This window comes from Mus caroli, chromosome 10 (assembly GCF_900094665.2).
Source record: "Mus caroli chromosome 10, CAROLI_EIJ_v1.1, whole genome shotgun sequence".
Taxonomy (NCBI): Eukaryota; Metazoa; Chordata; class Mammalia; order Rodentia; family Muridae; genus Mus; species Mus caroli.
In genome coordinates this window covers 86,791,359-86,802,796 of record NC_034579.1, presented here as the reverse complement: position 1 = coordinate 86,802,796, position 11,438 = coordinate 86,791,359, and the positions used below count along the sequence as shown (strand labels likewise).

The following is an 11,438-nucleotide window of genomic DNA, read 5'->3' as shown; positions in this document are numbered from 1 at the left end:
TCCTTTCCTTTCCTTTCCTTTCCTTTCCTTTCCTTTCCTTTCCTTTCCTTTCCTTTCCTTTCCTTTCCTTTCCTTTCCTTTCCTTTCCTTTTCATCCCAGAGGCACTCAAAACATTCTGGAGAAAGAGAAGAAATCGGGGTTAACTCAATGAATGGATAAATTAGGCAATGATTTATTACCTTGCTCATTTTAATTAAAAACCACTTTTATAATGCCGATGGCTTGTTTTTATTCTATATGGCGGAAGAAAGCATAATGCTAAATAGATTGACTGGATATTTGAACTCTCCATGTAAAAGAATAAAGTAAAAGCAAGAATTTCCCCCAACCTACCTACTGCTGCTCCACGCACCATCCCCCCTCTCTCATCCTCCCCTCCCCTTCATTTTCCCTCCCTCCCTCCCTCTTTGCTACCTTTATACTTGTGGTTCTCACCCTGTGGGTTATGACCCTACTGGGGATTGAAGGTCCCTTTCTCAGGGGTCCCCTAAGACCATCAGAAAACAGATATTTACATTACAACTCATGGGCTACATTTGTAACAGTAGCAAAATTACAGTTATGAAGTAGCAATGAAAATTATGCTCTGGTTGGGGGTCACTACAGCACGAGGAACCATATTAAAGGGTCGCAGTGTTAGGAAGGCTGAGAACCCCTGCTTTATACCTTCCCTGACTACTGTGAAGTTAGTGTTAGCTGCCAACTTGACAGAATCTCAAATTGCCTCCTTAAAACCTAGGTGACAAGCCCTCGTAAGACCTGTGAGGGCTTCTAAGTTAGCTTACCTTCTTGGCATGTCTATGGGACACCATCTTAGGTGGGAAGCTGCAGACTCTGCATCACAGGGTCTGCATCTTCCCGAGTTAGCATCCTGGACTGCACAGACTTGAGAAGGCCAGGTAAACACGAGGTCTTGATTGTGGATGTGTCACAATCAGCCGTTTCTTGATCTTGCCACCTTGACGCCCCCGCCATGATAGACTGTACCTTCACTTGTGAGACAAAAGAAACCATTTCCCTNTTTTTTTTTTTTTTGGTTTTTGGAGACAGGGTTTCTCTGTATAGCTCTGGCTGTCCTGGAACTCACTTTGTAGACCAGGCTGGCCTCGAACTCAGAAATCCGCCTGCCTCTGCCTCCCGAGTGCTAGGATTAAAGGCGTGCGCCACCACGCCCGGCACCATTTCCCTCTTAAGTTGTCTTAAATGTCAGAGTATTTTATCACAGCAACAGAAAAAGAAACTAAGACACTCTACCTGTATTAGGTACTCATACCTCTTAAAACAAGAAGTGAATACTACAGTTGAAGTGGTGGCACGTGCCTGTAATTTTGCCACATTGGACTGTGTGTGCCAAGAAGATATTGGGTCTGAGGGTGGCTAGGGCTTCATAGTGAGACTCCGTGTTGGGAAGCCCTGCTAGTTAGCAAGTCAAAGTCTGATGCTGCTGGAAAGCCCACAGCTCGGTGCAAAATGGTGGACTCTGTTTACTGGCACGGTTTCTTCTCTGACCTTGTCTGGGGAGCTCCAAACCTCCATGTCCCCTACCTGCGGAATGTCATGTAGCCTTGGCGAAGTTTCAGGTCCAGCGTCCTTTCTCCTGATATCAAACCCATTCAGCAAGCACCTGAGATTCCTGGAATGCATCTCCATGCTAATGAGGTATCTCGGTACCTTATTTAGCCTCAGCCATACTGGATATTCCAACCACCTTTCCCCAAACTATATAAATCTTGATTCACCCCAAATAAAGTTGATCTTTGTCCCCGAAGCTGATCACCAAGCGTTGTCATTTCTGTTCATACACAAAGGTCATCTGAAACCCTGTTTGTTGACTCTGCTCCCTTTTGTCCTCATGGGCCAGTGGCCAAAGACCTCTGGGAGAAGGGAGGGCCATGACCCTGTCTCTATTTATTTCCTACCTTGTTTGTAATGAGTTACAAACAAACAAAAACCAAAGAAACAAAGCTGGCAGATCAAATACAGCACCCTCTCAGGATTTATAAACAGCTAGCATGATATTGATGAAAGGATCTTGGGCAAATCAATGGGGAAGAATACACAGCCTAGACGTACAGTCTGTAGTTTGACAAAGGAATAGAGCTGAGACCCATTGATGCTGGAAATGCTCAACAACTACATGCAAGAAAATGAAATCAGGTACAGACTTCCTCCATCCTGGAAATCAGCTCAGAGGATCACCTGTCTTAAATGTAAGGCTCCAAACAGCAAGATTCCGAAGAGAAAACCATGGTGACCTTGGATTTGGCAATTACTTTTTAGACATAATTCCAATGACATGAACAACTTAATTTGATCAAGATTAAAGATTTCTGCTCTGTGTAAAGAATATGAAAAAAAACATAGGCACAATAGTCTGTAAGCTTTGTTGTTGTTGTTTTGAGACAGGGTTTCTCTGTGTAGTACTGGCTGCCCTGGAACTCATTCTGTAGATCAGGTTGGCCTCAAACTCAGAGATATGCCTGCCTCTTGTCTCCTGAGTGCTGGGATTAAAGGGGTGGACTATCACTGCCTGGCTAGGCTGTAAACTAAACACTCTCAAATTCCATATATGATAGAAAAAAAAACCCCAAAAACCAAAACTGTTGTCCACAATATGCAATGGACTTAAAAATACAAACCCCCAAAACCTCAAACCAACCTGTTTTTAAAAGTTGGCCTAAGAGCCAACAGACATCTCACCAAAGAGGTATACACAGATGGAAAATAAACATAAGAAGATGCTCCACATACAACAACATCGGGGGAACTTCAGATTCAAACAACTGTGAGACCGCCTACACAGGACTGCAAGGCTGAAATCCAGGACTCTGACAGCTCTGAATGCTGATGAAGGAGACCAGAAGCTTCATGCTGGAAGGGTTGCAGAATGGCAGATGTGGCTTTGTGGAAGACCAGTGATGATGTCTCACAAAGCTATTAATGCCATCTAGTAATTGTGGCTCTTGGCACTTACCCAAAGGAAGATTATATCCATATAAAATCCTACATGTGGATACCAATCTCTCTCTCTCTCTCTCTCTCTCTCTCTCTCTCTCTCTCTCTCTTCCTCTCCCTCTTCCTCTCTCCCCTTTACTTCCCTCCACTTGTGTGTGTGTGTGTGCGTAGAGAGAGAGAGAGAGAGAGAGAGAGAGGGAGAGAGAGAGAAAGAGAGAGAGAGGCCAGTGTTCAACCTTGACTGCCCTTCATCAAGAGCTATCTTTTGTTTTCTAGACAGTGTCTCTTACTGAAATCTGGGGCATACAAATTAGGATAGTTACTGGCCAGTGCATCATAGACATCCTCCTGGCTCTGCTTCCGTGGCTGTTTACGTGGGTTCTGGGACTCCAACTCAGGCCCTCATGTTATGCAGTAAGCGCTTTCTTAACTGAGCTGCCTCCCAAACCCCAGATACGCTTAGCAGTTTTACCTATAATTGTTAAAGTTTGTAAGCAGCCACCACATTCTTTATAAGGTTAGTGAAAAATAAGTGACAATCTTATCTAATCATGTAATATTAATCAGTAGAAGAAACAAACTGGCGAACTAGGGGAAGACATAGAGGAATATGGATACATACTCCCGAAGGAAAGAAGGCAGTCTGAAAAGATTACATACTGTGTGGCATTCTGTAAGAGGAAAGTTATGGCAACAATAAAAAGATCAGTGATTAGGGAACAAGGGAGAAATGTGTAGGTAGAGCCCAGAGGAATTTCAGGACAGTGAAACATTGTATCTTGAAGCAGTGCTGATATGTATCATTATACATGTGTCCGAAGCTCATCAAAAGAACATCACCAAGAGTGAACCCTGCCAGAAACCCTGGACTTTGTCAATACGTGATGTGCTAGGGTTGCCTCATCAGTTGTAACAAGATACAGCAAAAAAAGTAGGAACCGAAACAAAAGCTACATCAAGATAAACCAGGGAGGGGGCTGGAGAGATGGCTCAGTGGTGAAGAGAACTTCCTGCTCTTGGGTTCAGTTCCCTGCCCCCACTGGCGCCTCACAACCACCTGTAGATGGCTACAGGTCATCTGATGCCCTCTTCTGGTCTCCCAGGGTACTGCATATACATGCATGCAAGGCAAAAACACTCATACATATTTAAAAAAAAAGGGTAACATAAGAAGCCAGTCTGCCGAGGAACACTGGAAATCCTGACACAACCTGAGGAACTGAGCATGCGTGGAACAAATGAAATGCAAAGCAGAAGGGGAGGGAGCTATAACAGAACATATACCATATGGCTCTCTCCTTGGCTTACTGGCTCACTGCTTTCTCAGGAGTGCTTTCTCCTTTATTAATCATTTGTCTCTTTCTATCCCATGCCTAACTTAAAAGGCATGACTTTTGCTCCATCTCCTGGCTGCTTCCGGGCTCTTTACCTAGCCTGCACTAAGTTCCTTCCTTTAGTAAAATGGTCCTTGGACTTCCGAGTCCACCTCTAAGATCTTTCTTGAGACGAAGAACCCCAGAAGGATGGATACCCATAGAGGACACACAGCTTATGCCTGGGGAAGGAGATGGAGGAACATCTCTGGATTTTTTTCACTGTGAAGTTAAAAGCTGTTCTCAAAAGGAGGTTTTTTAAAAACACATATAAAAAGGGGCTCCAGTCAATGGTGAGCACACACTAGCTATACTAATGTTTGTTGATTCTTAGATGTTAACAATAAGGAATATGAGAAAGACTCAGCACAAGGCAGGTGTGAAAGGGGTTGCCCACTAATTAATTGACACTGCCTGCTCATTCTGAAGATGTCTTTTTACTTCATGACTCTTACAGTGCCACCACGCTGTTTAATATCTGGACCAAATATGCTCCCAGGCTGCCATCCGACTATTACAATGAGAAGCTCCTGAAGGTTGGAGATAGCCTCTGTCAAATAAAAGTAAGTGGTTACAAAACAGACAGAGAGCCAGCTAGAAACAAACTCCTTTGGCTACTTAGTATTTGGGTTGATACCCTTCCTAGTCTAAAAGGTTTAATTTTTTTTTAAATATTGGAAACAATATGCAAATAAGTAAAACTGTACTGAGGTATAGTAACAGCCATAACAACTACAAAGCCTGCCCTTTTATTTTGTATTTGAAAGTCTCCAGGTGGTTCCTTCAGGGACCAAAGGGAGCCTGGGATGGGAGGGCAGCTCAGCTCAGCAGAGGGTGTGGTGGACCCACAGCAGGAAGTGCTGAGTCACCGTGTTCCTACCTTACACAAAGGAGCCCAGACACTATTTCCTGTTGTTTTTCCCTAGGCCTGTGGCCTTGCCCTGTCAGCCCCCCAGGCCAGTGGCCTGGCTGTTCAGTGTCCTGTTTTAATGACTTCTAGTTTTCTGAATATTTTTGCTTTACTGTGAGTCTAGCAACTGTGGCATATGTGCCCTGTTTCCCGCTCAGTATTATACCAGAAACTGAGCATGTACCATAGTGTGAGTTCTGTGTCAGGGTCTACCTTTTTGAAGGTCATGGGCCTGGGCTTGGCTTGATAAGACCCTGCCAAGGCTGGGCTTTCAGTTTGTGAACTTGTGAGTTTAAGCCCATATCTCTGGCCTAAGTCCAAATATAGCAAGTTCTATTCAGTGTTGGACAAGGAGTTAATTTATCCACAGGAATTTTAGGCCAGGCATGGGCGGTGTGAGTGAGTGCCTTCTCATTTTTTTTCAGTTTCCCAGCTTGATTTTCTTCCTGTGTGTCTATTTCTTAGACTTTAATCTATGTATTGGGAGGCAAAGTTACCAAGTAGAGCATGGTTTCTCAACCTATGGGTCCCGACCCCTGGGCTTGTCACATATCAGCTATCTTGCATCTTTTTTTTCTTTTTCTTTTCGTTTTTGTTTTTGTTTTTTGAGACGGGGTTTCTCTGTATAGCTCTGGCTGTCCTGGAACTCACTTTGTAGACCATGCTGGCCTCGAACTCAGAAATCTGCCTGCCCCTCCCGAGTGCTGGGATTAAAGGCGTGCACCACCACGCCCAGCATCTTGCATCTTGTGTATCAGAGATAATTGTTACGATTCAAAACAGTAGCTAACTTAAAGTTATGATAATTTTATGGTTGGGAGTAACTACAGCACGAGGAACTGTTATATAGAGGGTTGCAGTGGCATTAGGAAGGCCGAGAACCACTGAAACAGAGAAGGTAGAGAAAGGCTTCCATTTTTAAAAGTCCATCAACGCAAAAGTACAACACTTACCCCAGGGAAGATAAAGAGATCATTTTTTTTTTTTCTGAAGCCAAATGTGAGTGGTCATGGCCTAGAGGCACAGATTCAGGTTCCCCCAAATCACTTGTCCAATACGGTTAGCAATTTCACAAAGCCTGTATAGTCATTTATGACTTTTTAGTCTTACACGAGGACACCTTTCAAATAAATTGGTAGAAACATGAGGCCGGCAGGTCACGGCAAAGTGGGAAATCTGTGCAAGCCTCAGATAACTATCTGATGACATATTTAGCCTTTTGGTTGGTGGCAGTTCTGGGAGGTCTCCTAAGTTAACATATTCCAAGTGATTTTACCTGGTAGTCAAGTCACGAGGATCAAACACAGAGGCAGGCAAGGGATGCTTTAAAGGGGCTAAAAGGTAGCCCAAGATAAATTGTAATTAGACTCTGGACCTGCAATATCAACCTCTCCTCAGTCCTGGCAAGTCTAATCGCCATCAGCCATCCAGACGTTTCTGTTGTGGTGTCTTTCTTTCCGGGATCTTTTCAACCACAGAACTAATTGGATCCTGCTTCCTCTACCTAAATTAAAGGAACTCTTAGCTCCACATGCATGTGCCATGATTCTCACACAATTGAAAACGCAGGGTTTGAGGGAAAATAGCTGACTTCCAAGCTCTATTTCTGTGGAGTGGAGTGACAGCTGATAATATAGCCTTTTTTATCTTGTTAGCTCTGGGATGGAGAGGTCAACATCACGTGGTAGAGATGGATAGTCTTAGGAGCAGTGCGTGAGTGTGGAGGAAGCATGTTAGACCCCGAGGGAGTCAGCTGACAATGGGCTACTGCTAAGGAGCCCCATGCGTCTGATAGGTAGGCTGGCCGAGGCAGAGTGTTTACATTTGGATGAAAGGATAAGGGGATGAGTTATCTACTTTTCAGTGATGGAAAATGGGTCACTGAAGGTGTTTATAATCATGAAAAAGAACTTGAGTTGGTATTATCATCAACTTTTAGACTATATTTATATTTCAGTTATAGAACAGGTAATCTCGTGGGATGCTGTGGTTTTTTAGCCTATTTTGTGTATATTACACAAATCCAGTCAGAATGGGAAAGATTCAAAACCGACCAGTGAGAAGACAAACAAGTCCATAGAAATAAGAACAAGCAATGATTGATGATAAGAACGGAGCCATGTTTGACGGTAGAGACCCCTTCAGGAGGCTAGGCAGGTGGGCGGCTCAGAGCCCGGCCAGTGGCTTTCCCTTGAGACAGGGCTGCAGAGGATGAAGCTGTGGAGGAGTTGCAAAGGACTCAGCTTTCCAAATGCTATTCCTGTTTCCTGCTGACACTTTCCAGGTCAACCATCTCCTGTGGGTGATGGACACCAAACCCCTGACTCCGTAGCAAGGTTTACAGTCCTCACTCTTGAATTGAGCATGTGGGCCATCATGAGCAGGGGAGGCTGGATTTGGACACTTAGATTCCGAGTCTATGAAATGTTGAGGGCTTTACCACCTACAGAACAAATGTGCATCTTCTCATCATGGTGGTCATGAGAGTCCCATATTCCCAGAGGCCCTCTTCTGAGAATTCGACACAAGAACAGACATGCATTGCCTAGAGAGTGTCTGCCACTTTACATACGCTTGGGAAGCGATGCTAGTCACAGGGTCGTGTTGAGCTTGCACTGTAAAGGAATGGACCCTGGGTACCAAAGGGTAACATTTATTTTTCAAACGTTACCTTGACTCACTGGCTGTATTTGTCTCTGGAAGTAGTAGCAACCCACACCAATACCATTAAGGACACTCTGACCACCACACAGTCTAAGACGACATTTCGAAACTGTAACCAGGCCCTCATTTATTTCAGGAATACAAGCTGGCTCTTCTGCAGTGCTATGGGCGGTATCTCCAGGAGTTCGTTGCTGATTTCGATGAGCACAAAGAAGATGTAAATCATTTCAAAACTGTCTTCTTCCCCAAAGGCTTTGGAGATGAAACGGCCAGACTCACAGTAAGATGGGAAAGAGCAGCTAAGGGCTTGTGACCAGTTGTGGGATTAGTGGAGCCTTTGGCCAACAGTGACTAGAGCGCTTCCTCTGCCTAGTAAGGCATCTGGCAGTGCTCTGGAAGGTGTCTGATACAAGTTTTGAGGGCTAGACAGGACGGGGGATTCACCAAGCTCCAGCGGTTATGTCAGTATAAGTGCTAGCTCATTCTGTAGCCAGCACTGTTGTTATAATAACTAATACTTGGAGGTACATTCATTTATAAAGAGTTTTGGGAAGCATATTGGATCCTTAAAACAGGTGCTAGATCTTATTATTGCTCCATCTTATAGAAGAGAAAAACAAGGCTTATATAGGTGTTGTTAAAAAAAAAAAAGGGGTGGGGAGTGTGCTCTTTGAGCATGAACATAGATTTTTGATAAGAAATTTTAAGCCATATTTTTATCATACCAGTGTTACTTTCTATTAATTGCTAGCATTAATTTACTAGTTGAGCACCCTCCCCTAGCCCTGCCTTGCTTCACAACTTTGCTTGGGGACCTGGAGCTAAAGGAATCCCTGATAGGAGGATGGGGCTGAGAGCCCTGTCACATTTACCCTCCCTAGATGCTCTCAATAGTCTGGCCTTGTTCTGTTCCCTTCCAAATACCCCAGGTGTCCTTATGGGGATAAAAATGCAAGCCAACAGAAAAACAAAATCATACCAAGTGAGCTCTGTGCTAGGTAATGGCTGAATGTCTGCACTGTATGAATTTATCATCTCACAGCTCCCATATGACCCTAAGAGGTGGAAGGATTTGCCCTTTTACTGATAAAAGAAACGAGAGTATTAGAGATTAAGAAACAAGCCCAGGGGCTGGAGAGACGGCTCTGCAGCTGAGAGAGAGAGTGCTCACTGCTCTTGCCGAGGATCTGAGTTTGGCTCCCTGCACTCAGTCATAACAGCCTGTAATTCCCGGGTGCCTGATGGTCTCTTCTGTACTCAGCGACCATGACAGACACCTGAAGCAGTCCTAACATTGCCTGTGCCTGGAACATTTCGCTTCTGCCATGAGCTAAGGCACTCTCTCTCTCTTTTTCAAGTCTCTCTTGGAATAGTAGTGGTCAATCAACATTTGCTGAAAGCATTCTATAAATCGAGACAATCACATTTGAGTTAATAAATAGGTTAAAATGCTCTTGGATGAGATTACAAATCTTGCTGAATGGTAATGAGATAATAGGGTAATGGGATTTCAGTAGTTTTGTGTGGGATTTTCTTTCGCCTCTGGAAAGCTAATCTTAACGAATTTTCTAATGAAGCCTGTATTGTATTTCTTTGCCTGCCAATCCTTTAAACCAATTAAACAGAAAGGTTCGAATTTTAGGGTTTTTTTTTTCAACATCTTTGAGAAATGCCTTTTTTGAATTATATAAGCCTGGTTTATATTCATATATTTTTTTCATGTCTTTCAGTTTCATGCTTTGAGTGGAAAAAATATTTGCAACTACCAGCTGGTCTGTGAAAGCGATGCCAACCTGCAGAATGAGGAATCCGTGAGACAATGCCTGCACATCTTGTCCTCCTTTAGGCTCATTATGCAGGTGGCTCTCCCTCAGGAGCACCTCTGCTGGATTATCTTCAACGGTGCGAACCGAGATGCCTTCCTTCCCATGTCTTTCAGATGGCTATTTAAATGCCAAGTTTGATGGTAACACGGTTTTGTGATTTAAAATGTACACGTTTTTATATGTATGTTTTTATATGTTTTATAATTGAACGCAAATACATATACGTATGCTAGAATACTTGTATTTTTATTATTATTTTATATTTGGATCACATTTTAACTTGCCTTCACAAGTAGAGACTTTGGGGGTTTTCACCAAAGGAAGGATCAGTGGCTATGGGGTGGTTGGTTTCACATCTATGAAAAGTAGGGACTGTAGTTGATACGTGGGGGAGACAAATGGGGGCAGACCAGTGGTAGACTGAGTCTAAGAATCATCTGCTTTCTCTGTCCTCTCCTCAAAGACCCTGGCCAGTGGTTCTGGCTTTCTACATAGGGACATCCCCCATCACCCAGCTTGCTTTGAGTAAGGATCTGTCTGTCTGTCTGGTTCTTCAGTCAGTGCTGAGGCATTGCTGGCAAAGTGGGGCAGGGCAGGGGCCAGTGCCTCTGGACCCAAGAGACAGTGAACAGCATGTGCAAGGCTGGGGTCTCTGGAGGAGTAGAAATGGTATACGCTGTCCTCTTCAAGGTGAAAATGTAACGTAGTGACATAAACCTGTAATTCTAGCGTTTGGAGGCTTAGGCAGGAAGATGAAGAGTTCAAGAGCAGCAGGGCTATGTGATACTCCCTGTCTCATAAATAAATGAATAAATAAATAAAATGAATGAATAAACAATCCTCCTACATCTTTCCTCTTGAGAGAGAGAGAGAGAGAGAGAGAGAGAGAGAGAGAGAGAGAGAGAGAGAGAGAAAGAGAGATTAGAGTTCTGTATCTCCATCTCCTTTGTCTCTTTTCTGGTTCTGATCTTGGTGTTTATAAATATGACTTTGAATTCGACACTCTTCTGTTTCCTGGATCCCCAAGTCAATGCTATTCTTGTAGGATCCACCAGGTCCCAGGATGTGACTCTAACTCCCCATATATATTCCTTATGGAGGGGCACCTAGCCAAACAGTTCTGCCATGACCATCTTTGTTTGTCTTGTTTCAAAAGATTGGAGGTGTGGTTTTCTGGGATCTGTGTCCAGGAGTGGAGCTGCTGGGTGGTGGGCCATATATGTTGTAAACGTGGTCTCACCAATTAGTGACCCCTGCCTAGTGTAGTCATCTCAGACTTACTGAGTACCCCCCATGAGCCCAGAATGGCCCTAGGTGTCTGGGGAGCAGGGACAGATAGCAAATACATTCTTCTGCCTGCTGCGGGGAGGCGGTGCATCAACAAATAGCGGCAGGTGCTGCTGTGGCGCCAATACAGGCAAGAAGGCAGATAAGGAAAGCAGAGGCCAGGCTAATGGAGGGGGCGGGGCTGGCAATGTGCATAAAATGCTGAACAAGGAGCTAGAGGAGTCAGGGCCATAAAGCACATGGAGTGTTCCGGGCAAAGCTGGTTCAACTCTGGGGTTAGCCAGTGATCAGGCCCCAAGGCTTTTACAGTTTGCATTTTAAGCAGTCAAAACTATGCATTTGATAACTCATCAAAGTGCATTTAACCTCTTATTACATTTACAGTGTATATCATTGGTTACTTAAGATATCTAGTTGTGATT

General features: G+C 44.0%; 1 protein-coding gene across 1 annotated transcript in view; it reads left to right on the top strand.

Moving 5' to 3' along the window:
• Cfap54 (cilia and flagella associated protein 54) overlaps positions 1-11,438 on the top strand; it is a 284,397-nt gene that overhangs the window by 7,220 nt on the left and 265,739 nt on the right. Inside the window, exons 2-4 of the mRNA XM_021174289.2 lie at positions 4,787-4,892; positions 8,040-8,183; positions 9,634-9,805. Of these exons, the coding sequence (XP_021029948.1) occupies positions 4,787-4,892; positions 8,040-8,183; positions 9,634-9,805 (422 nt within the window). The remainder of the gene's footprint in view (positions 1-4,786; positions 4,893-8,039; positions 8,184-9,633; positions 9,806-11,438) is intronic.